Genomic DNA, 25904 nt, shown 5'->3' on the forward strand with positions numbered 1-25904 from the left:
AGGGAGTGTGAATCCTCTCACAGTGAGTGAGGTGGTGTCAGAGGGAGTGTGAATCCTCTCACAGTGAGTGAGGTGGTGTCAGAGGGAGTGTGAATCCTCTAACAGTGAGTTAGGTGGTGTCAGAGGGAGTGTGAATCCTTTCACAGTGAGTGAGGTGGTGTCAGAGGGAGTGAGGTGGTGTCAGAGGGAGTGTGAATCCTCTCACAGTGAGTGAGGTGGTGTCAGAGTGAGTGAGGTGGTGTCAGAGGGAGTGTGAATCCTCTAACAGTGAGTGAGGTGGTGTCAGAGGCAGTGTGAATACTCTAACAGTGAGTGAGTTGGTGTCAGAGGGAGTGTGAATCCTCTAACAGTGAGTGAGGTGGTGTCAGAGGGAGTGTGAATCCTCTCACAGTGAGTGAGGTGGTGTCAGAGGGAGTGTGAATCCTCTAACAGTGAGTGAGGTGGTGTCAGAGGGAGTGTGAATCCTCTAACAGTGAGTGAGGTGGTGTCAGAGGGAGTGTGAATCCTCTCACAGTGAGTGAGGTGGTGCCAGAGGCAGTGTGAATCCTCTAACAGTGAGTGAGGTAGTGTCAGAGGGAGTGTGAATCCTCTAACAGTGAGTGAGGTGGTGTCAGAGGGAGTGTGAATCCTCGAACAGTGAGTGAGGTGGTGTCAGAGGGAGTGTGAATCCTCTCACAGTGAGTGAGGTGGTGTCAGTGGGAGTGTGAATCCACTCACAGTGAGTGAGGTGGTGTCAGAGGGAGTGTGAATCCTCTAACAGTGAGTGAAGTGGTGTCAGAGGGAGTGTGAATCCTCTCTCAGTGAGTGAGGTGGTGTCAGAGGGAGTGTGAATCCTCTCACAGTGAGTGAGGTGGTGTCAGAGGGAGTGTGAATCCTCTAACAGTGAGTGAGGTGGTGTCAGAGGGAGTGTGAATCCTCTCTCAGTGAGTGAGGTGGTGTCAGAGGGAGTGTGAATCCTCTCACAGTGAGTGAGGTGGTGTCAGAGGGCGTGTGAATCCTCTCACAGTGAGTGAGATGGTGTCAGAGGGAGTGTGAATCCTCTCAAAGTGAGTGAGGTGGTGTCAGAGGGAGTGTGAATCCTCTCACAGTGAGTGAGGTGGTGTCAGAGGGAGTGTGAATCCTCTAACAGTGAGTGAGGTGGTGTCAGAGGGAGTGTGAATCCTCTAACAGTGAGTGAGGTGGTGTCAGAGGGAGTGTGAATCCTCTCAAAGTGAGTGAGGTGGTGTCAGAGGGAGTGTGAATCCTCTCACAGTGAGTGAGTTGGTGTCAGAGGGAGTGTGAATCCACTAACAGTGAGTGAGGTGGTGACAGAGGGAGTGTGAATCCTCTCACAGTGAGTGAGGTGGTGTCAGAGGGAGTGTGAATCCTTTCACAGTGAGTGAGGTGGTGTCAGAGGGAGTGAGGTGGTGTCAGAGGGAGTGTGAATCCTCTCACAGTGAGTGAGGTGGTGTCAGAGTGAGTGAGGTGGTGTCAGAGGGAGTGTGAATCCTCTCACAGTGAGTGAGGTGGTGTCAGAGGGAGTGTGAATACTCTAACAGTGAGTGAGTTGGTGTCAGAGGGAGTGTGAATCCTCTAACAGTGAGTGAGGTGGAGTCAGAGGGCGTGTGAATCCTCTCACCGTGAGTGAGTTGGTGTCAGAGGGAGTGTGAATCCTCTAACAGTGAGTGAGGTGGTGTCAGAGGGAGTGTGAATCCTCTCACAGTGAGTGAGGTGGTGTCAGAGGGAATGTGAATCCTCTAACAGTGAGTGAGGTGGTGTCAGAGGGAGTGTGAATCCTCTAACAGTGAGTGAGGTGGTGTCAGAGGGAGTGTGAATCCTCTCACAGTGAGTGAGGTGGTGCCAGAGGCAGTGTGAATCCTCTAACAGTGAGTGAGGTGGTGTCAGAGGGAGTGTGAATCCTCTAACAGTGAGTGAGGTGGTGTCAGAGGGAGTGTGAATCCTCGAACAGTGAGTGAGGTGGTGTCAGAGGGAGTGTGAATCCTCTCACAGTGAGTGAGGTGGTGTCAGTGGGAGTGTGAATCCTCTCACAGTGAGTGAGGTGGTGTCAGAGGGAGTGTGAATCCTCTAACAGTGAGTGAAGTGGTGTCAGAGGGAGTGTGAATCCTCTCACAGTGAGTGAGGTGGTGTCAGAGGGAGTGTGAATCCTCTAACAGTGAGTGAGGTGGTGTCAGAGGGAGTGTGAATCCTCTAACAGTGAGTGAGGTGGTGTCAGAGGGAGTGTGAATCCTCTCTCAGTGAGTGAGGTGGTGTCAGAGGGAGTGTGAATCCTCTCACAGTGAGTGAGGTGGTGTCAGAGGGAGTGAGGTGGTGTCAGAGGGAGTGTGAATCCTCTAACAGTGAGTGAGGTGGTGTCAGAGGGAGTGTGAATCCTCTCTCAGTGAGTGAGGTGGTGTCAGAGGGAGTGTGAATCCTCTAACACTGAGTGAGGTGGTGTTAGAGGGAGTGTGGACTCTCTAACAGTGAGTGAGGTGGTGTCAGAGGGAGTGTGGACTCTCTAACAGTGAGTGAGGTGGTGTCAGAGGGAGTGTGAATCCTCTCACAGTGTGTGAGGTGGTGTCAGAGGGAGTGTGGACTCTCTAACAGTGAGTGAGGTGGTGTCAGAGGGAGTGTGAATCCTCTAACAGTGAGTGTGGTGGTGTCAGAGGGAGTGTGAATCCTCTAACAGTGAGTGAGGTGGTGTCAGAGGGAGTGTGAATCCTCTAACAGTGAGTGAGGTGGTGTCAGAGGGAGTGTGGACTCTCTAACAGTGAGTGAGGTGGTGTCAGAGGGAGTGTGGACTCTCTAACAGTGAGTGAGGTGGTGTCAGAGGGAGTGTGAATCCTCTAACAGTGAGTGAGTTGGTGCCAGATGGAGTGTGAATCCTCTAACAGTGAGTGAGGTGGTGTCAGAGGGAGTGTGGACTCTCTAACAGTCAGTGAGGTGGTGTCAGAGGGAGTGCGAATCCTCTAACAGTGAGTGAGGTGGTGTCAGAGGGAGTGTGAATCCTCTAACAGTGAGTGAGGTGGTGTCAGAGGGAGTGTGAATCCTCTAATAGTGAGTGAGGTGGTGTCAGAGGGAGTGTGAATCCTCTAATAGTGAGTGAGGTGCTGTCAGAGGGAGTGTGAATCCTCTAACAGTGAGTGAGGTGGTGTCAGAGGGAGTGTGAATCCTCTAATAGTGAGTGAGGTGGTGTCAGAGGGAGTGTGAATCCTCTAATAGTGAGTGAGGTGGTGTCAGAGGGAGTGTGAATCCTCTCACAGTGAGTGAGGTGGTGTCAGTGGGAGTGTGAATCCTCTAACAGTGAGTGAGGTGGTGTCAGAGGGAGTGTGAATCCCCTCACAGTGAGTGAGATGGTGTCAGAGGGCGTGTGAATCCTCTAACAGTGAGTGAGTTGATGTCAGAGGGAGTGTGAATCCTCTAACAGTGAGTGAGGTGGTGTCAGAGGGAGTGTGAATCCTCTCACAGTGAGTGAGGTGGTGTCAGAGGGAGTCTGAATCCTCTAACAGTGAGTGAGGTGGTGTCAGAGGGAGTGTGAATCCTCTCACAGTGAGTGAGGTGGTGTCAGAGGGAGTGTGAATCCTCTCTCAGTGAGTGAGGTGGTGTCAGAGGGAGTGTGAATCCTCTAACAGTGAGTGAGGTGGTGTCAGAGGGAGTGTGAATACTCTAACAGTGAGTGAGGTGGTGTCAGAGGGAGTGTGAATCCTCTAACAGTGAGTGAGGTGGTGTCAGAGGGAGTGTGAATCCTCTCACAGTGAGTGAGGTGGTGTCAGAGGGAGTGTGAATCCTCTCACAGTGAGTGAGGTGGTGTCAGAGGGAGTGTGAATCCTCTCACAGTGAGTGAGGTGGTGTCAGAGGGAGTGTGAATCCTCTAACAGTGAGTGAGGTGGTGTCAGAGGGAGTGTGAATACTCTAACAGTGAGTGAGGTGGTGTCAGAGGGAGTGTGAATCCTCTAACAGTGAGTGAGGTGGTGTCAGAGGGAGTGTGAATCCTCTCACAGTGAGTGAGGTGGTGTCAGAGGGAGTGTGAATCCTCTCACAGTGAGTGAGGTGGTGTCAGAGGGAGTGTGAATCCTCTCACAGTGAGTGAGGTGGTGTCAGAGGGAGTGTGGACTCTCTAACAGTGAGTGAGGTGGTGTCAGAGGGAGTGTGAATCCTCTAACAGTGAGTGTGGTGGTGTCAGAGGGAGTGTGAATCCTCTAACAGTGAGTGAGGTGGTGTCAGAGGGAGTGTGAATCCTCTAACAGTGAGTGAGGTGGTGTCAGAGGGAGTGTGGACTCTCTAACAGTGAGTGAGGTGGTGTCAGAGGGAGTGTGGACTCTCTAACAGTGAGTGAGGTGGTGTCAAAGGGAGTGTGAATCCTCTAACAGTGAGTGAGTTGGTGCCAGATGGAGTGTGAATCCTCTAACAGTGAGTCAGGTGGTGTCAGAGGGAGTGTGGACTCTCTAACAGTCAGTGAGGTGGTGTCAGAGGGAGTGCGAATCCTCTAACAGTGAGTGAGGTGGTGTCAGAGGGAGTGTGAATCCTCTAACAGTGAGTGAGATGGTGTCAGAGGGAGTGTGAATCCTCTAACAGTGAGTGAGGTGGTGTCAGAGGGAGTGCGAATCCTCTAACAGTGAGTGAGGTGCTGTCAGAGGGAGTGTGAATCCTCTAACAGTGAGTGAGGTGGTGTCAGAGGGAGTGTGAATCCTCTAACAGTGAGTGAGGTGGTGTCAGAGGGAGTGTGAATCCTCTAATAGTGAGTGAGGTGGTGTCAGAGGGAGTGTGAATCCTCTCACAGTGAGTGAGGTGGTGTCAGTGGGAGTGTGAATCCTCTAACAGTGAGTGAGGTGGTGTCAGAGGGAGTGTGAATACTCTAACAGTGAGTGAGGTGGTGTCAGAGGGAGTGTGAATCCTCTAACAGTGAGTGAGGTGGTGTCAGAGGGAGTGTGAATCCTCTCACAGTGAGTGAGGTGGTGTCAGAGGGAGTGTGAATCCTCTCACAGTGAGTGAGGTGGTGTCAGAGGGAGTGTGAATCCTCTCACAGTGAGTGAGGTGGTGTCAGAGGGAGTGTGAATCCTCTAACAGTGAGTGAGGTGGTGTCAGAGGGAGTGTGAATCCTCTAACAGTGAGTGAGGTGGTGTCAGAGGGAGTGTGAATCCTCTAACAGTGAGTGAGGTGGTGTCAGAGGGAGTGTGAATCCTCTAACAGTGAGTGTGGTGGTGTCAGAGGGAGTGTGAATCCTCTAACAGTGAGTGAGGTGGTGTCAGAGGGAGTGTGAATCCTCTAACAGTGAGTGAGGTGGTGTCAGAGGGAGTGTGGACTCTCTAACAGTGAGTGAGGTGGTGTCAGAGGGAGTGTGGACTCTCTAACAGTGAGTGAGGTGGTGTCAAAGGGAGTGTGAATCCTCTAACAGTGAGTGAGTTGGTGCCAGATGGAGTGTGAATCCTCTAACAGTGAGTCAGGTGGTGTCAGAGGGAGTGTGGACTCTCTAACAGTCAGTGAGGTGGTGTCAGAGGGAGTGCGAATCCTCTAACAGTGAGTGAGGTGGTGTCAGAGGGAGTGTGAATCCTCTAACAGTGAGTGAGATGGTGTCAGAGGGAGTGTGAATCCTCTAACAGTGAGTGAGGTGGTGTCAGAGGGAGTGCGAATCCTCTAACAGTGAGTGAGGTGCTGTCAGAGGGAGTGTGAATCCTCTAACAGTGAGTGAGGTGGTGTCAGAGGGAGTGTGAATCCTCTAATAGTGAGTGAGGTGGTGTCAGAGGGAGTGTGAATCCTCTAATAGTGAGTGAGGTGGTGTCAGAGGGAGTGTGAATCCTCTCACAGTGAGTGAGGTGGTGTCAGTGGGAGTGTGAATCCTCTAACAGTGAGTGAGGTGGTGTCAGAGGGAGTGTGAATCCCCTCACAGTGAGTGAGATGGTGTCAGAGGGAGTGTGAATCCTCTAACAGTGAGTGAGGTGGTGTCAGAGGGAGTGTGAATCCTCGAACACTGAATGAAGTGGTGTCAGAGGGAGTGTGAATCCTCTAACAGTGAGTGAGTTGATGTCAGAGGGAGTGTGAATCCTCTAACAGTGAGTGAGGTGGTGTCAGAGGGAGTGTGAATCCTCTCACAGTGAGTGAGGTGGTGTCAGAGGGAGTGTGAATCCTCTCACAGTGAGTGAGGTGGTGTCAGAGGGAGTGTGAATCCTCTCACAGTGAGTGAGGTGGTGTCAGAGGGAGTGTGAATCCTCTCACAGTGAGTGAGGTGGTGTCAGAGGGAGTGTGAATCCTCTAACAGTGAGTGAGGTGGTGTCAGAGGGAGTGTGAATACTCTAACAGTGAGTGAGGTGGTGTCAGAGGGAGTGTGAATACTCTAACAGTGAGTGAGGTGGTGTCAGAGGGAGTGTGAATCCTCTAACAGTGAGTGAGGTGGTGTCAGAGGGAGTGTGGACTCTCTAACAGTGAGTGAGGTGGTGTCAGAGGGAGTGTGAATCCTCTAACAGTGAGTGAGGTGGTGTCAGAGGGAGTGTGGACTCTCTAACAGTGAGTGAGGTGGTGTCAGAGGGAGTGTGGCTCTCTTTTTTTTTTAAATATATTTTATTGAAAATTTTTTCCAAACAACAATTTTCCCCTCTTACAAAGCAAACGAAACAATAACAAAACAGAAATTTTTAACAATATACAGGTAACAAAACCCCATTGTCTATTGACCTAAACTAAACTAACCCCCCTCCCCCCCCCCCCCGGGTTGCTGCTGCTGGGCATCTGTCTTCCCTCTAACGTTCCCCTAGGTAGTCGAGAAATGGCTGCCACCGCCTGGTGAACCCTTGAGCCGATCCTCTCAGGGCAAACTTTATCTGCTCCAGTTTAATGAACCCCGCCATATCGTTTACCCTGGCCTCCAGTCCGGGGGGTTTCGCCTCCTTCCACATGAGTAGGATCCTGCGCCGGGCTACGAGGGACGCAAAGGCCACGACATCGGCCTCTTTCGCCTCCTGCACTCCCGGCTCTTCCGCAACTCCAAATAGAGCTAACTCCCAGCCTGGTTTGACCCGGGGCCTTCACCACCTGCGAAATCACTCCCGTCACTCCCTTCCAATACCCTTCCAGTGCCGGGCACGCCCAAAACATATGTGCGTGGTTTGCCGGGCTCCTGCCACACCTCCCACATTTGCCCTCCACTCCAAAGAACCTGCTCAATCTTGCCCCTGTTATGTGTGCTCTATGTAGTACCTTAAATTGAATCAGGCTAAGCCTGGCGCATGAGGAAGAGGAATTTACCCTGCTTAGGGCATCAGCCCACATACCCTCCTCTATCTCCTCCCCTAATTCTTCTTCCCACTTTCCTTTTAGTTCACCCACCGACTCCTCCCCCTCTTCCCTCATCTCTCGGTAAATCTCTGACACCTTGCCCTCTCCGACCCACACCCCTGAAAGCACACTGTCCTGTATCCCCTGTGTCGGGAGCAACGGAAATTCCCTCACCTGTTGTCTAGTAAACGCCCTCACCTGCATATATCGCAAGAAATTTCCCCGGGGCAACTTATACTTTTCCTCCAATGCTCCCAAGCTCGCAAAAGTCCCATCTATAAATAAATCTCCCACCTTCCTCATTCCCAACTGGTACCAGCTCTGAAATCCTCCATCCATTCTTCCTGGGGCGAACCTATGGTTGTTCCTGATAGGGGACCCTACCAGGGCTCCCCGCACCCCCTCTCTGTCGCCTCCACTGCCCCCAGATATTCAGTGTTGCCGCCACCACCGGGTTCGTGGTAAACTTTTTAGGTGAGAACGGTAGCGGCGCCGTCACCAGCGCCTCTAAATCGTCCCTTTACAGGACTTTCTCTCCAGTCTTTCCCACGCCGCTCCCTCACCCTCCATCATCCATCTACGTATCATTGCCACATTGGCGGCCCAATAGCTCAAGTTCGGTAGTGCCAGTCCTCCTCTGTCCCTACTACGCTGAAGGAACCCCCTCCTCACTCTCGGAACTTTCCCTGCCCACACGAAGCTCGTGATGCTCCTGTCTATTTTATTAAAAAAGCTCTTGGTGATTAGTATAGGGAGACATTGAAATACAAATAAGAACCTCGGGAGGACCATCATCTTAATTGCTTGCACCCTGCCCGCCAGCGATAGAGGCTGCATGTCCCACCTCTTGAAGTCCTCCTCCATTTGTTCTACCAACCGTGTCAGATTAAGTCTGTGCAAGGTTCCCCAGCTCCTAGCGATCTGAATCCCCAGGTATCGGAAGTTTCTTTCCACTTTCCTTAGCGGTAAGCCTTCTATCTCTCTACTCTGGTCCCCTGGATGTATCACAAATAATTCACTCTTCCCCATGTTTAGCCTATACCCCGAAAATTCCACGAAACCCCTCAAAATTCGCATAACCTCTATCAGCCCCCCCCCGCTGGGTCCGACAAGTATTACAATAGGTCATCTGCGTATAACGAGACTCGGTGTTCTTCTCCCCCTCTAATCACCCCTCTCCATTTCCTGGAGTCTCTCAACGCCATGGCCAGAGGTTCAATTGCCAACGCGAACAACAATGGAGACAGCGGGCATCCCTGTCTTGTTCCCCTATATAACCGGAAATACTCCGATCTATGTCGAGGGAGTGTGGCTCTCTAACAGTGAGTGAGGTGGTGTCAGGGGGAGTGTGAATCCTCTAACAGTGAGTGAGGTGGTGTCAGAGGGAGTGTGAATCCTCTAACAGTGAGTGAGGTGGTGTCAGGGGGAGTGTGAATCCTCTCACAGTGAGTGAGGTGGTGTCAGAGGGAGTGTGAATCCTCTAACAGTGAGTGAGGTGGTGTCAGGGGGAGTGTGAATCCTCTCACAGTGAGTGAGGTGGTGTCAGAGGGAGTGTGAATCCTCTAACAGTGAGTGAGGTGGTGTCAGAGGGAGTGTGAATCCTCTAACAGGGAGTGAGGTGGTGTCAGGGGGAGTGTGAATCCTCTAACAGTGAGTGAGGTGGTGTCAGGGGGAGTGTGAATCCTCTAACAGTGAGTGAGGTGGTGCCAGGGGGAGTGTGAAACCTCTCACAGTGAGTGAGGTGGTGTCAGAGGGAGTGTGAATCCTCTAACAGTGAGTGAGGTGGTGTCAGAGGGAGTGTGAATCCTCTCACAGTGAGTGAGGTGGTGTCTGAGGGAGTGAGGTGGTGTCAGAGGGAGTGTGAATCCTCTAACAGTGAGTGAGGTGGTGTCAGAGGGAGTGTGAATCCTCTCACAGTGAGTGAGGTGGTGTCAGAGGGAGTGTGGACCCTCGAACAGTGAGTGAGGTGGTGTCAGAGGGAGTGTGAATCCTCTAACAGTGAGTGAGGTGGTGTCAGAGGCAGTGTGGACCCTCTAACAGTGAGTGAGGTGGTGTCAGAGGGAGTGTGAATCATCTAACAGTGAGTGAGGTGGTGTCAGAGGGAGTGTGAATCATCTAACAGTGAGTGAGGTGGTGACAGGGGGAGTGTGGACTCTCTAACAGTGAGTGAGGTGGTGTCACAGGGAGTGTGAATCCTCTAACAGTGAGTGAGGTGGTGTCAGAGGCAGTGTGGACCCTCTAACAGTGAGTGAGGTGGTGTCAGAGGGAGTGTGAATCATCTAACAGTGAGTGAGGTGGTGTCAGAGGGTGTGTGAATCATCTAACAGTGAGTGAGGTGGTGACAGGGGGAGTGTGGACTCTCTAACAGTGAGTGAGGTGGTGTCACAGGGAGTGTGAATCCTCTAACAGTGAGTGAGGTGGTGTCAGAGGGAGTGTGAATCCTCTAACAGTGAGTGAGGTGGTGTCAGAGGGAGTGTGAATCCTCTAACAGTGAGTGAGGTGGTGACAGAGGGAGTGTGAATCCTCTAACAGTGAGTGAGGTGGTGTCAGAGGGAGTGTGGACTCTCTAACAGTGAGTGAGGTGGTGTCAGAGGGAGTGTGGACTCTCTAACAGTGAGTGAGGTGGTGTCAGAGGCAGTGTGGACCCTCTAACAGTGAGTGAGGTGGTGTCAGAGGGAGTGTGAATCCTCTAACAGTGAGTGAGGTGGTGTCAGAGGGAGTGTGAATCCTCTAACAGGGAGTGAGGTGGTGTCAGAGGGAGTGTGAATCCTCTAACAGTGAGTGAGGTGGTGTCAGAGGGAGTGTGGACTCTCTAACAGTGAGTGAGGTGGTGTCAGAGGGAGTGTGGACTCTCTAACAGTGAGTGAGGTGGTGTCAGAGGGAGTGTGAATCCTCTAACAGTGAGTGAGGTGGTGTCAGAGGGAGTGTGAATCCTCTCACAGTGAGTGAGGTGGTGTCAGGGGGAGTGTGGACTCTCTAACAGTGAGTGAGGTGGTGTCAGAGGCAGTGTGGACCCTCTAACAGTGAGTGAGGTGGTGTCAGAGGGAGTGTGAATCCTCTAACAGTGAGTGAGGTGGTGTCAGAGGGAGTGTGAATCCTCTAACAGGGAGTGAGGTGGTGTCAGAGGGAGTGTGAATCCTCTAACAGTGAGTGAGGTGGTGTCAGAGGGAGTGTGGACTCTCTAACAGTGAGTGAGGTGGTGTCAGAGGGAGTGTGGACTCTCTAACAGTGAGTGAGGTGGTGTCAGAGGGAGTGTGAATCCTCTAACAGTGAGTGAGGTGGTGTCAGAGGGAGTGTGAATCCTCTCACAGTGAGTGAGGTGGTGTCAGGGGGAGTGTGGACTCTCTAACAGTGAGTGAGGTGGTGTCAGAGGGAGTGTCAATCCTCTAACAGTGAGTGAGGTGGTGTCAGAGGGAGTGTGAATCCTCTCACAGTGAGTGAGGTGGTGTCAGGGGGAGTGTGGACTCTCTTAACAGTGAGTGAGGTGGTGTCAGGGGGAGTGTGGACTCTCTAACAGTGAGTGAGGTGGTGTCAGAGGGAGTGTGAATCCTCTAACAGTGAGTGAGGTGGTGTCAGAGGCAGTGTGAATCCTCTAACAGTGAGTGAGATGGTGTCAGAGGGAGTGTGAATCCTCTAACAGTGAGTGAGGTGGTGTCAGAGGGAGTGTGAAACCTCTAACAGTGAGTGAGGTGGTGTCAGAGGGAGTGTGAATCCTCTAACAGTGAGTGAGGTGGTGTCAGAGGGAGTATGAATCCTCTAACAGTGAGTGAGGTGGTGTCAGAGGGAGTATGAATCCTCTAACAGTGAGTGAGGTGCTGTCAGTGGGAGTGTGGACTCTCTAACAGTGAGTGAGGTGGTGTCAGAGGGAGTGTGAATCCTCTAACAGTGAGTGAGGTGGTGTCAGAGGGAGTGTGAATCCTCGAACAGTGAGTGAGGTGCTGTCAGAGGGAGTGTGGACTCTCTAACAGTGAGCGAGGTGGTGTCAGAGGGAGTGTGAATCCTCTAACAGTGAGTGAGGTGGTGTCAGAGGGAGTGTGAATCCTCTAACAGTGAGTGAGGTGGTGTCAGAGGGAGTGTGAATCCTCTCAAAGTGAGTGAGGTGGTGTCAGAGGGAGTGTGAATCCTCTCACAGTGAGTGAGGTGGTGTCAGAGGGAGTGTGAATCCTCTAACAGTGAGTGAGGTGGTGTCAGAGGGAGTGTGAATCCTTTCACAGCGAGTGAGGTGGTGTCAGAGGGAGTGTGAATCCTCTAACAGTGAGTGAGGTGGTGTCAGAGGGAGTGAGGTGGTGTCAGAGGGAGTGTGAATCCTCTCACAGTGAGTGAGGTGGTGTCAGAGGGAGTGAGGTGGTGTCAGAGAGTTTGTGAATCCTCTCACAGTGAGTGAGGTGGTGTCAGAGGGAGTGTGAATACTCTAACAGTGAGTGAGTTGGTGTCAGAGGGAGTGTGAATCCTCTAACAGTGAGTGAGGTGGTGTCAGAGGGAGTGTGAATCCTCTAACAGTGAGTGAGGTGGTGTCAGAGGGAGTGTGAATCCTCTCACAGTAAGTGAGGTGGTGTCAGAGGGAGTGTGAATCCTCTCACAGTGAGTGAGGTGGTGTCAGAGGGAGTGTGAATCCTCTGACAGTGAGTAAGGTGGTGTCAGAGGGAGTGTGAATCCTCTAACAGTGAGTGAGGTGGTGTCAGAGGGAGTGTGAATCCTCTAACAGTGTGTGAGGTGGTGTCAGAGGGAGTGTGAATCCTCTAACAGTGAGTAAGGTGGTGTCAGAGGGAGTGTGAATTCTCTAACAGTGAGTGAGGTGGTGTCAGAGGGAGTGTGAATCCCCTCACAGTGAGTGAGGTGGTGTCAGAGGGAGTGTGAATCCTCTAACAGTGAGTGAGGTGGTGTCAGAGGGAGTGTGAATCCTCTCAGTGAGTGAGGTGGTGTCAGAGGGAGTGTGAATCCTCTAACAGTGAGTGAGGTGGTGTCAGAGGGAGTGTGAATCCTCTCACAGTGAGTGAGGTGGTGTCAGAGGGAGTGTGAATCCTCTCACAGTGAGTGAGGTGGTGTCAGAGGCAGTGTGAATCCTCTCACAGTGAGTGAGGTGGTGTCAGAGGGCGTGTGAATCCTCTAACAATGAGTGAGGTGGAGTCAGAGGGAGTGTGAATCCTCTAACAGTGAGTGAGGTGGTGTCAGAGGCAGGGTGAATCCTCTAACAGTGAGAAAGGTGGTGTCAGAGGGAGTGTGAATCCTCTAACAGTGAGTGATGTGGTGTCAGAGGGAGTGTGAATCCTCTAACAGTGAGTGAGGTGGTGTCAGAGGGAGTATGAATCCTCGAACAGTGAGTGAGATGGTGTCAGAGGGAGTGTGGACTCTCTAACAGTGAGTGAGGTGGTGTCAGAGTGAGTGAGGTGGTGTCAGAGGGAGTGTGAATTCTCTAACAGTGAGTGAGGTGGCGTCAGAGGGAGTGTGAATCCTCTAACAGTGAGTGAGGTGCTGTCAGAGGGAGTGTGGACTCTCTAACAGTGAGCGAGGTGGTGTCAGAGGGAGTGTGAATCCTCTAACAGTGAGTGACGTGGTGTCAGAGGGAGTGTGAATCCTCTAACAGTGAGTGAGGTGGTGTCAGAGGCAGTGTGAATCCTCTAACAGTGAGTGAGGTGGTGTCAGAGGGAGTGTGAATCCTCTAACAGTGAGTGAGATGGTGTCAAAGGGAGTGTGAATCCTCTAACAGTGAGTGAGATGGTGTCAGAGGGAGTGTGAATCCTCTCAAAGTGAGTGAGGTGGTGTCAGAGGGAGTGTGAATCCTCTCACAGTGAGTGAGGTGGTGTCAGAGGGAGTGTGAATCCTCTAACAGTGAGTGAGGTGGTGTCAGAGGGAGTATGAATCCTCGAACAGTGAGTGAGATGGTGTCAGAGGGAGTGTGGACTCTCTAACAGTGAGTGAGGTGGTGTCAGAGTGAGTGAGGTGGTGTCAGAGGGAGTGTGAATCCTCTCACAGTGAGTGAGGTGGTGTCAGAGGGAGTGTGAATACTCTAACAGTGAGTGAGTTGGTGTCAGAGGGAGTGTGAATCCTCTAACAGTGAGTGAGGTGGAGTCAGAGGGCGTGTGAATCCTCTCACAGAGTGAGGTGGTGTCAGAGGGAGTTTGAATCCTCTAACAGTGAGTGAGGTGGTGTCAGAGGGAGTGTGAATCCTCTCACAGTGAGTGAGGTGGTGTCAGAGGGAGTGTGAATCCTCTAACAGTGAGTGAGGTGGTGTCAGAGGGAGTGTGAATCCTCTAACAGTGAGTGAGGTGGTGTCAGGGAGTGTGAATCCTCTCACAGTGAGTGAGGTGGTGTCAGAGGCAGTGTGAATCCTCTGACAGTGAATAAGGTGGTGTCAGAGGGAGTGTGAATTCTCTAACAGTGAGTGAGGTGGTGTCAGAGGGAGTGTGAATCCCCTCACAGTGAGTGAGGTGGTGTCAGAGGGAGTGTGAATCCTCTAACAGTGAGTGAGGTGGTGTCAGAGGGAGTGTGAATCCTCTCACAGTGAGTGAGGTGGTGTCAGAGGGAGTGTGAATCCTCTAACAGTGAGTGAGGTGGTGTCAGAGGGAGTGTGAATCCTCTCACAGTGAGTGAGGTGGTGTCAGAGGGAGTGTGAATCCTCTCACAATGAGTGAGGTGGTGTCAGAGGCAGTGTGAATCCTCTCACAGTGAGTGAGGTGGTGTCAGAGGGCGTGTGAATCCTCTAACAGTGAGTGAGGTGGAGTCAGAGGGAGTGTGAATCCTCTAACAGTGAGTGAGGTGGTGTCAGAGGCAGGGTGAATCCTCTAACAGTGAGTAAGGTGGTGTCAGAGGCAGTGTGAATCCTCTGACAGTGAGTAAGGTGGTGTCAGAGGGAGTGTGAATTCTCTAACAGTGAGTGAGGTGGTGTCAGAGGGAGTGTGAATCCCCTCACAGTGAGTGAGGTGGTGTCAGAGGGAGTGTGAATCCTCGAACAGTGAGTGAGGTGGTGTCAGAGGGAGTGTGAATCCTCTCATAGTGAGTGAGGTGGTGTCAGAGGGAGTGTGAATCCTCTTAACAGTGAGTGAGGTGGTGTCAGAGGGAGTGTGAATCCTCTCACAGTGAGTGAGGTGGTGTCAGAGGGAGTGTGAATCCTCTCACAGTGAGTGAGGTGGTGTCAGAGGCAGTGTGAATCCTCTCACAGTGAGTGAGGTGGTGTCAGAGGGCGTGTGAATTCTCTAACAGTGAGTGAGGTGGTGTCAGAGGGAGTGTGAATCCCCTCACAGTGAGTGAGGTGGTGTCAGAGGGAGTGTGAATCCTCTAACAGTGAGTGAGGTGGTGTCAGAGGGAGTGTGAATCCTCTCACAGTGAGTGAGGTGGAGTCAGAGGGAGTGTGAATCCTCTAACAGTGAGTGAGGTGGTGTCAGAGGGAGTGTGAATCCTCTCACAGTGAGTGAGGTGGTGTCAGAGGGAGTGTGAATCCTCTCACAGTGAGTGAGGTGGTGTCAGAGGCAGTGTGAATCCTCTCACAGTGAGTGAGGTGGTGTCAGAGGGCGTGTGAATCCTCTAACAGTGAGTGAGGTGGAGTCAGAGGGAGTGTGAATCCTCTAACAGTGAGTGAGGTGGTGTCAGAGGCAGGGTGAATCCTCTAACAGTGAGTAAGGTGGTGTCAGAGGCAGTGTGAATCCTCTGACAGTGAGTAAGGTGGTGTCAGAGGGAGTGTGAATCCTCTAACAGTGAGTAAGGTGGTGTCAGAGGGAGTGTGAATTCTCTAACAGTGAGTGAGGTGGTGTCAGAGGGAGTGTGAATCCCCTCACAGTGAGTGAGGTGGTGTCAGAGGGAGTGTGAATCCTCTCACAGTGAGTGAGGTGGTGTCAGAGGGAGTGTGAATCCTCTAACAGTGAGTGAGGTGGTGTCAGAGGGAGTATGAATCCTCGAACAGTGAGTGAGATGGTGTCAGAGGGAGTGTGGACTCTCTAACAGTGAGTGAGGTGGTGTCAGAGTGAGTGAGGTGGTGTCAGAGGGAGTGTGAATCCTCTCACAGTGAGTGAGGTGGTGTCAGAGGGAGTGTGAATACTCTAACAGTGAGTGAGTTGGTGTCAGAGGGAGTGTGAATCCTCTAACAGTGAGTGAGGTGGAGTCAGAGGGCGTGTGAATCCTCTCACAGAGTGAGGTGGTGTCAGAGGGAGTTTGAATCCTCTAACAGTGAGTGAGGTGGTGTCAGAGGGAGTGTGAATCCTCTCACAGTGAGTGAGGTGGTGTCAGAGGGAGTGTGAATCCTCTAACAGTGAGTGAGGTGGTGTCAGAGGGAGTGTGAATCCTCTAACAGTGAGTGAGGTGGTGTCAGGGAGTGTGAATCCTCTCACAGTGAGTGAGGTGGTGTCAGAGGCAGTGTGAATCCTCTGACAGTGAATAAGGTGGTGTCAGAGGGAGTGTGAATTCTCTAACAGTGAGTGAGGTGGTGTCAGAGGGAGTGTGAATCCCCTCACAGTGAGTGAGGTGGTGTCAGAGGGAGTGTGAATCCTCTAACAGTGAGTGAGGTGGTGTCAGAGGGAGTGTGAATCCTCTCACAGTGAGTGAGGTGGTGTCAGAGGGAGTGTGAATCCTCTAACAGTGAGTGAGGTGGTGTCAGAGGGAGTGTGAATCCTCTCACAGTGAGTGAGGTGGTGTCAGAGGGAGTGTGAATCCTCTCACAGTGAGTGAGGTGGTGTCAGAGGCAGTGTGAATCCTCTCACAGTGAGTGAGGTGGTGTCAGAGGGCGTGTGAATCCTCTAACAGTGAGTGAGGTGGAGTCAGAGGGAGTGTGAATCCTCTAACAGTGAGTGAGGTGGTGTCAGAGGCAGGGTGAATCCTCTAACAGTGAGTAAGGTGGTGTCAGAGGCAGTGTGAATCCTCTGACAGTGAGTAAGGTGGTGTCAGAGGGAGTGTGAATTCTCTAACAGTGAGTGAGGTGGTGTCAGAGGGAGTGTGAATCCCCTCACAGTGAGTGAGGTGGTGTCAGAGGGAGTGTGAATCCTCTAACAGTGAGTGAGGTGGTGTCAGAGGGAGTGTGAATCCTCTCATAGTGAGTGAGGTGGTGTCAGAGGGAGTGTGAATCCTCTTAACAGTGAGTGAGGTGGTGTCAGAGGGAGTGTGAATCCTCTCACAGTGAGTGAGGTGGTGTCAGAGGGAGTGTGAATCCTCTCACAGTGAGTGAGGTGGTGTCAGAGGCAGTGTGAATCCTCTCACAGTGAGTGAGGTGGTGTCAGAGGGCGTGTGAATTCTCTAACAGTGAGTGAGGTGGTGTCAGAGGGAGTGTGAATCCCCTCACAGTGAGTGAGGTGGTGTCAGAGGGAGTGTGAATCCTCTAACAGTGAGTGAGGTGGTGTCAGAGGGAGTGTGAATCCTCTCACAGTGAGTGAGGTGGAGTCAGAGGGAGTGTGAATCCTCTAACAGTGAGTGAGGTGGTGTCAGAGGGAGTGTGAATCCTCTCACAGTGAGTGAGGTGGTGTCAGAGGGAGTGTGAATCCTCTCACAGTGAGTGAGGTGGTGTCAGAGGCAGTGTGAATCCTCTCACAGTGAGTGAGGTGGTGTCAGAGGGCGTGTGAATCCTCTAACAGTGAGTGAGGTGGAGTCAGAGGGAGTGTGAATCCTCTAACAGTGAGTGAGGTGGTGTCAGAGGCAGGGTGAATCCTCTAACAGTGAGTAAGGTGGTGTCAGAGGCAGTGTGAATCCTCTGACAGTGAGTAAGGTGGTGTCAGAGGGAGTGTGAATCCTCTAACAGTGAGTAAGGTGGTGTCAGAGGGAGTGTGAATTCTCTAACAGTGAGTGAGGTGGTGTCAGAGGGAGTGTGAATCCCCTCACAGTGAGTGAGGTGGTGTCAGAGGGAGTGTGAATCCTCTAACAGTGAGTGAGGTGGTGTCAGAGGGAGTGTGAATCCTCTCACAGTGAGTGAGGTGGTGTCAGAGGGAGTGTGAATCCTCTAACAGTGAGTGAGGTGGTGTCAGAGGGAGTGTGAATCCTCTCACAGTGAGTGAGGTGGTGTCAGAGGGAGTGTGAATCCTCTCTCAGTGAGTGAGGTGGTGTCAGAGGCAGTGTGAATCCTCTCACAGTGAGTGAGGTGGTGTCAGAGGGCGTGTGAATCCTCTAACAGTGAGTGAGGTGGAGTCAGAGGGAGTGTGAATCCTCTAACAGTGAGTGAGGTGGTGTCAGAGGCAGGGTGAATCCTCTAACAGTGAGTAAGGTGGTGTCAGAGGGAGTGTGAATCCTCTAACAGTGAGTGATGTGGTGTCAGAGGGAGTGTGAATCCTCTAACAGTGAGTGAGGTGGTATCAGAGGGAGTATGAATCCTCGAACAGTGAGTGAGATGGTGTCAGAGGGAGTGTGGACTCTCTAACAGTGAGTGAGGTGGTGTCAGAGTGAGTGAGGTGGTGTCAGAGGGAGTGTGAATTCTCTAATAGTGAGTGAGGTGGTGTCAGAGGGAGTGTGAATCCTCTAACAGTGAGTGAGGTGCTGTCAGAGGGAGTGTGGACTCTCTAACAGTGAGCGAGGTGGTGTCAGAGGGAGTGTGAATCCTCTAACAGTGAGTGAGGTGGTGTCAGAGGGAGTGTGAATCCTCTAACAGTGAGTGAGGTGGTGTCAGAGGCAGTGTGAATCCTCTAACAGTGAGTGAGATGGTGTCAGAGGGAGTGTGAATCCTCTCACAGTGAGTGAGGTAGTGTCAGAGGGAGTGTGAATCCTCTAACAGTGAGTGAGGTGGTGTCAGAGGGAGTGTGAATCCTCTAACAGTGAGTGAGGTGGTGTCAGAGGGAGTGTGAATCCTCTAACAGTGAGTGAGATGGTGTCAGAGGGAGTGTGAATCCTCTCAAAGTGAGTGAGGTGGTGTCAGAGGGAGTGTGAATCCTCTCACCGTGAGTGAGGTGGTGTCAGAGGGAGTGTGAATCCTCTAACAGTGAGTGAGGTGGTGTCAGAGGGAGTGTGAATCCTTTCACAGTGAGTGAGGTGGTGTCAGAGGGAGTGTGAATCCTCTAACAGTGAGTGAGGTGGTGTCAGAGGGAGTGTGAATCCTCTCACAGTGAGTGAGGTGGTGTCAGAGGGAGTGAGGTGGTGTCAGAGGGAGTGTGAATCCTCTCACAGTGAGTGAGGTGGTGTCAGAGGGAGTGTGAATCCTCCAACAGTGAGTGAAGTGGTGTCAGAGGGAGTGTGAATCCTCTCACAGTGAGTGAGGTGGTGTCAGAGGGAGTGTGAATCCTCTGACAGTGAGTGAGGTGGTGTCAGAGGGAGTGTGGACTCTCTAACAGTGAGAGAGGTGGTGTCAGAGGGAGTGTGAATACTCTCACAGTGAGTGAGGTGGTGTCAGAGGCAGTGTGAATCCTCTAACAGTGAGTAAGGTGGTGTCAGAGGGAGTGTGAATCCTCTAACAGTGAGTACGGTGGTGTCAGAGGGAGTGTGAATTCTCTAACCGTGAGTGAGGTGGTGTCAGAGGGAGTGTGAATCCTCTAACAGTGAGTGAGGTGGTGTCAGAGGGAGTGTGAATCCTCTAACAGTGAGTGAGGTGGTGTCAGAGGGAGTGTGAATCCTCTCACAGTGAGTGAGGTGGTGTCAGAGGGAGTGTGAATCCTCTAACAGTGAGTGAGGTGGTGTCAGAGGGAGTGTGAATCCTCTCACAGTGAGTGAGGTGGTGTCAGAGGGAGTGTGAATCCTCGAACACTGAATGAGGTGGTGTGAGAGGGTGTGTGAATCCTCTCACAGTGAGTGAGGTGGTGTCAGAGGGAGTGTGAATCCTCTAACAGTGAGTGAGGTGGTGTCAGAGGGAGTGTGAATCCTCTCACAGTGAGTGAGGTGGTGTCAGAGGCAGTGTGAATCCTCTAACAGTGAGTGAGGTGGAGTCAGAGGGAGTGTGAATCCTCTAACAGTGAGTGAGGTGGTGTCAGAGGGAGTGTGAATCCTCTCACAGTGAGTGAGGTGGTGTCAGAGGGAGTGTGAATCCTCTAACAGTGAGTGATGTGGTGTCAGAGGGAGTGTGAATCCTCTAACAGTGAGTGAGGTGGTGTCAGAGCGAGTGTGAATCCTCTAACAGTGAGTGAGGTGGTGTCAGAGGGAGTGTGAATCCTCTAACAGTGAGTGAGGTGGTGTCATAGGGAGTGTGAATTCTCTAACAGTGAGTGAGGTGGTGTCAGAGGCAGTGTGGAGCCCCCCCCCCCCCCCCCGCTTGCTCTATCCCCATGAGAGGTGATCTTCTTGAAACATGTAAAGTACTGAGAGAACTGGACAGGGTGGATGTTGAAAGGATGTTTCCCCTTGTGCAGAGTGGGGGGCACAGTTTACAAAATAACCAGCCTCCCATTTGGGATAGAGGAGGGAGGGGGGTGGGGGGTGATTTTCCCTCAGAGTCGCGAGTCTTTGGAACTCTCTTTGTCAAAGGGTGGCGGAGGCAGGGTCACCGAATATTTTGAAGGCCGTGCGAGATAGGCTTTTGATTAACGTGGGGGTGAAAGGTTGCCGGGGGACGGAATGTGGGGTTCAGGGAACAAACCGATCAGCCGGGATCTTATTGAATGGCGTAGCAGGCTCGAGGGGCCGAGTTGCCTACTCTGCCCAATTTGTATGTTTTTGACAGTGGGAGGGGTGGTGCCCGAGGTAGGGTAGACCCTCGAAGTGACGATACGTTTTCCTTTAGGAGTTGTACTGCAGCGTTGAGTGCCGGAAGGCTGCATTGAATCTGGACCACCAGGTTCTGTGCCTCGGACCCTCGAAAGATGACCCTCAGCACCCCCTGAACCAGCTGCAGGAAGCATGGCGGTGAGTATCCGAGAGGCCCGAGCTCGGCAGCGAGGAGTTTCAGCAGGAGGGGGGTCAGTGTGTGGGCGAGACCATCCGTGGGTGTGCGAGGGAGGCAGGGCTGGTGGGAAAGGCAGCAAGCGGATGATGCGGCGAGAGGGGGGATTAGTGAGCAGGAGAGGCGGTCAGCAAGGTTGGTCGAAAGAGTTGGCATACCTTTTAGATTCTAAAGTTTATTTTATATTTAAAGTTACTTCATTTAGCAGTACAGGAATTTAGGAATCTACAGTATTTTCAAACAGGATACAGCATTTCAACGTATTTTTTCTTATGAGAAAAATCTTCCGGAATGTAACCAGAGCTTTGGTTGTAGTGGGGGGGGGGAAATCTGACTGGCTTTGAGTTGCACTCTTCAGAAATGTAACTACAGCATTCAGCAGGCAACTAGTGCAGTGAAGGAAAACTGCCGTCCTTACCTGGTCTGGCCTACCTGCGACTCCAGACGCACAGCAATGTGGATGACTCTGAACTGCCCCCCTGAAATGACCTTGCAAGCCTCTTGTATTCAAGGAGTTGATACATTACAACCTGCGTGAGGGCGGTTAGGGACGAGCGGCATGTGCTCGCTTTGTCAGTGATGCCCACACCCTGTGAACGACCTTTTAAAAAACGGACACAAGTCTATGCCGGGTGGTGGCAGCGCCACCAATGGTAGGAGGGTGTAACTACAATGTGACAAGTTTACATATGTAATGTGCATGTAGAAATTTGTACAGTAATAATATGATTTTGGAATGGAGACTGAATCATATCTTCTCACGGTGGTCTGTTTCCTCTAAAAAAAATATATAATTTTTGTTCATTCATGTGTGGGTGGAGCTGGCAAGGACACCATTTATTGATTGTCCTTGAACTGAGGGCAGTTCAGAGTCAACCACATTGCTGTGGGTCTGGAGTCACAGGTAGGCCAGACCGGGTAAGGACGGCAGATCTCCTTCCCGAAAGGACATTTGTGAACCAGATGGCTTTTTACGATAATTGACGATAGTTTAATGGTCGCTTTTAATTCCAGATTTTTATTGAATTCAAATTCCGCCATCGACTCTTGTGGGATTCGAAGCCAGGTCCCTCGAGCATTATTCTGGAGCTCTGGATTTCTAGTCCAGCGGCAATACCACTACACCACCACCTCCCTGCTCCATGTGCAGTGTCATGGCTGGTGGGAAAGGCAGCAAGCGGATGATGCGGCGAGAGGGAGGCAGGACTTTAAACAAAATCTCCTTTTTGTTACAGGAACATGCATTATCCTCCAGAAACGGCCAGCATTATGCTGATGGCTAGGATGGTTGCCATGGTGAAACAGGTAAATAAGGAGATCCCCAGATTATTGTATCTAAGCTGATGGTTAATTGGTTTCCTCTACCGAACGAGATAGAGAAAATGGTGAGAATTAAGTTAAACAAAGTCAGGTTGGTTATTCTATATCTGTGCTGAGTTAGTTGGCTACCTGAATTTATATATGATGTAGAGATGCCGGAGTTGGACTGGGGTGGGCACAGTAAGAAGTATTGGATTGCAGATTACATTCTTCACATTCCAGTCGGTAATTCTCTTGCAATTGTGTCTCTGTTTATATATGGTGTGTTAGTGAACCTGCCTCCACTTCACCTGATGAACGAGCTGCGTGCCGAAAGCTTGTGATTTCAAATAAACCTGCTGGACTTTAACCTGATGTTGTGAGACTTCTTACAGTATTTATTTATTTATTCATAAATTTAGAGTACCCAATTCATTTTTTTTCCAGTTAAGGGGCAATTTAGCGTGGCCAATCCACCCAACCTGCACATCTTTTTGGGTTGTGGGGGCGAAACCCACGCAAACACGGGGAGAATGTGCAAACTCCACACGGACAGTGACCCAGAGCCGGGATCGACCCTGGGTCCTCGGCGCCATGAGGCAGCAGTGCTAACCCACTGCGCCACCGTGCTGCCCTATTCTTACAGTATTTATCTAGCCCTTTCAATGTATGAAATAACCCCACACTTTCAGCTGTGCCTCTGATGTAGAAAACTCACCTTATGAGTCAGCAGATTCAAGCCCTGCTCCAGAGGATTGAGTGCTTAACCCAGGCTGACATTCCCAGTGCAGTCCTGGGAGAGTGCGGCAACTGCCGCCGGTGCCATCTTTCAGATGAGAAGTTAACCCCAAACCCCATCTGTATCGGATCCAGTGGCACTATTTCAAAGCAGAACAGGGAAGTTCTACCCACTGTCCTTTACCCGTCAGCCAACATCACCAAAAAACAAGAGTGGCTGGATCAGACGTGTCTTGATTTAAAGATTGCTGCGTTTCCCATATAACGTCTGTGACTATAAATATTAGTCATAGTTCACGCTGTGAACATTGTGCAGAACAGGGTGCCAGCAGAGGCGGTGGAAGCAGATAGTATTAATTCACTCAGACAGGAATTGGACAGATTTCCTGTCGAACATAACATTTTGGGACATGATGTGTGCGGTGTGTAACCTGCTTTGGAGAGACAGGTGACTTTGGACCAAGACTCCGAAAGCTCTCTACAACGGGAGTTTCCTCCCCTCATGTCTGGGTCATTGATACAGATTGATTCATGCGATTAAGCAGCAACTCCATTATAATCAGTCACCTGGCAAGTCAGAATTTGCAGACTGCTGAAAAGAGGCATATTGCCGAAGCTTTTCATCTTGCACTCATCGGGACAAATGCGAGAATTCCAAATTTCAAACAATCGCAACTTGTACTCCAGGGGAACAGGGTGCTGATTGGTCTGCCATGGATAGCATTTCTGTTAATTACCCAGCAGCTTGGAGAGCCGATAGATCCCTGTTGCTTTCACCATGGCAACGCCTTGACCAATCGAGAGTTAACTTGCCAACCAATCAGAACCCTTTTCTCCTGGAGTGTAAATTGTCGTGATCGTTTGAAATTTGACATTCTTGTGTTTGTCCTGATGAGTATAAGAGGAAAAGCTTCAACAACGTGTCTCTCTTTTCAGCAACATTCAGCAACTCTATTATAGTTTCATCATGTGACTACCAAGATGATACAAGGTGAACAAGGTTGATCCTGGGTTTTAATCAATTGGGAATTTCTATGTCTCAAGTCGTTTGGGGGTATTGCACTAAATGTTCTGAATTTGTTTGATGTTGGTGCTGTCTTGCTCTATGAGTCATGATCCTTTTTCTTGATTTCTCAGTTATGCCGTCTTTCCGATATCCGATGTGGGAGCTGGCCTGTAGCTGGGGCCAGTTTGCTTATCCTGCCAACTACGTCTGACATTTGGAGCTGTGTTATCAATGACAGAGTTTGGGTTTAAACTTCCCTCATTTCTGCTTTCTTCTTTCTATCCAAAGGCTAAAGACAAGGGCCGCTGGAAGAAGCTCTTCTCCCAGTTCTGCAGCAGGACGGCCAACGAGGAGGAGGAGATAGTTCACAAACTGATTGGAGACAAATTCCAGGTACGTGTTGCCGTCGGCCTGTCCTCATTCTCCATCTTATCATCGTGTGTCCAGCAGCGGTCTGGAAAATCAAACCCAACCAACAAGATCCAGTCTGAAGGTCACCAAATGACCCACCTGACAATGTCAACAAAGGGTCAATAAATAACACAAATTAATGAGTGCTGCGGGGTTACTGAGGGCTGCTGTTGTCCTTAAGCACCCAACTCCAGCTCTGGGGTTGTGGGCAGCTCTGGGGTTGTGGGCAATGTTGGTAGTTTATTGCCCATTGCCAGGTTGTGGACAGTGTTGGTAGTTTATTGCCCATTGCCAGGTTGTGGGCAGTGTTGCTAGTTTATTGCCCATTGCCAGGTTGTGGGCAGTGTTGCTAGTTTATTGCCCATTGCCAGGTTGTGGGCAGTGTTGGTAGTTTATTGCCCATTGCCAGGTTGTGGGCAGTGTTGCTAGTTTATTGCCCATTGCCAGGTTGTGGGCAGTGTTGCTAGTTTATTGCCCATTGCCAGGTTGTGGGCAGTGTTGCTAGTTTATTGCCCATTGCCAGGTTGTGGGCAGTGTTGGTAGTTTATTGCCCATTGCCAGGTTGTGGGCAGTATTGCTAGTTTATTGCCCATTGCCAGGTTGTGGGCAATGTTGGTAGTTTATTGCCCATTGCCAGGTTGTGGGCAGTGTTGCTAGTTTATTGCCCATTGCCAGGTTGTGGGCAGTGTTGCTAGTTTATTGCCCATTGCCAGGTTGTGGGCAGTGTTGGTAGTTTATTGCCCATTGCCAGGTTGTGGGCAGTATTGCTAGTTTATTGCCCATTGCCAGGTTGTGGGCAGTGTTGCTAGTTTATTGCCCATTGCCAGGTTGTGGGCAATGTTGCTAGTTTATTGCCCATTGCCAGGTTGTGGGCAGTGTTGGTAGTTTATTGCCCATTGCCAGGTTGTGGACAGTGTTGGTAGTTTATTGCCCATTGCCAGGTTGTGGGCAGTGTTGCTAGATTATTGCCCATTGCCAGGTTGTGGGCAGTATTGCTAGTTTATTGCCCATTGCCAGGTTGTGGGCAGTGTTGGTAGTTTATTGCCCATTGCCAGGTTGTGGGCAGTGTTGGTAGTTTATTGCCCATTGCCAGGTTGTGGGCAGTGTTGCTAGTTTATTGCCCATTGCCAGGTTGTGGGCAGTGTTGCTAGTTTATTGCCCATTGCCAGGTTGTGGGCAGTGTTGCTAGTTTATTGCCCATTGCCAGGTTGTGGGCAGTGTCGGTAGTTTATTGCCCATTGCCAGATTGTGGGCAGTGTTGCTAGTTTATTGCCCATTGCCAGGTTGTGGGCAGTGTTGGTAGTTTATTACCCATTCCCAGGTTGTGGGCAGTGTCGGTAGTTTATTGCCCATTGCCAGGTTGTGGGCAGTGTTGCTAGTTTATTGCCCATTGCCAGGTTGTGGGCAGTGTTGGTAGTTTATTGCCCATTGCCAGGTTGTGGGCAGTGTTGGTAGTTTATTGCCCATTCCCAGGTTGTGGACAGTGTTGCTAGTTTATTGCCCATTCCCAGGTTGTGGGCAGTGTTGCTAGTTTATTGCCCATTCCCAGGTTGTGGGCAGTGTTGCTAGTTTATTGCCCATTGCCAGGTTGTGGGCAGTGTTGCTAGTTTATTGCCCATTGCCAGGTTGTGGGCAGTGTTGCTAGTTTATTGCCCATTCCCAGGTTGTGGGCAGTGTCGGTAGTTTATTGCCCATTGCCAGGTTGTGGGCAGTGTTGCTAGTTTATTGCCCATTGCCAGGTTGTGGGCTGTGTTGGTAGTTTATTGCCCATTGCCAGGTTGTGGGCAGTATTGCAAGTTTATTGCCCATTGCCAGGTTGTGGGCAGTATTGCTAGTTTATTGCCCATTGCCAGGTTGTGGGCAGTGTTGCTAGTTTATTGCCCATTCCCAGGTTGTGGGCAGTGTTGCTAGTTTATTGCCCATTCCCAGGTTGTGGGCAGTGTTGCTAGTTTATTGCCCATTGCCAGGTTGTGGGCAGTGTTGTTAGTTTATTGCCCATTGCCAGGTTGTCGGCAGTGTTGCTAGTTTATTGCCCATTCCCAGGTTGTGGGCAGTGTTGCTAGTTTATTGCCCATTGCCAAGTAGTGAGCAGTATTGCTAGTTTATTGCCCATTGCCAGGTTGTGGGCAGCGTTGCTAATTTATTGCCCATTGCCAGGTTGTGGGCAGTGTTGCTAGTTTATTGCCCATTGCCAGGTTGTGGGCAGTGTTGGTAGTTTATTGCCCATTGCCAGGTTGTGGGCAGTGTTGGTAGTTTATTGCCCATTTCCAGGTTGTGGGCAGTGTTGCTAGTTTATTGCCCATTCCCAGGTTGTGGGCAGTGTTGCTAGTTTATTGCCCATTCCCAGGTTGTGGGCAGTGTTGCTAGTTTATTGCCCATTGCCAGGTTGTGGGCAGTGTTGGTAGTTTATTGTCCATTGCCAGGTTGTGGGCA

The 25904-nt window shown here is 51.0% G+C and overlaps 1 protein-coding gene across 1 annotated transcript in view; it reads left to right on the forward strand.

The window, feature by feature from the left end:
* The window catches only part of smyd5 (SMYD family member 5), a 96332-nt gene that overhangs the window by 33387 nt on the left and 37041 nt on the right, over nt 1-25904 (forward strand). Inside the window, exons 4-6 of the mRNA XM_072497748.1 lie at nt 19859-19980; nt 21253-21322; nt 23349-23453. Coding sequence (XP_072353849.1) covers nt 19859-19980; nt 21253-21322; nt 23349-23453 — 297 coding nt within the window. The remainder of the gene's footprint in view (nt 1-19858; nt 19981-21252; nt 21323-23348; nt 23454-25904) is intronic.

This window comes from Scyliorhinus torazame, chromosome 3, assembly GCF_047496885.1.
Source record: "Scyliorhinus torazame isolate Kashiwa2021f chromosome 3, sScyTor2.1, whole genome shotgun sequence".
NCBI lineage: Eukaryota > Metazoa > Chordata > Chondrichthyes > Carcharhiniformes > Scyliorhinidae > Scyliorhinus > Scyliorhinus torazame.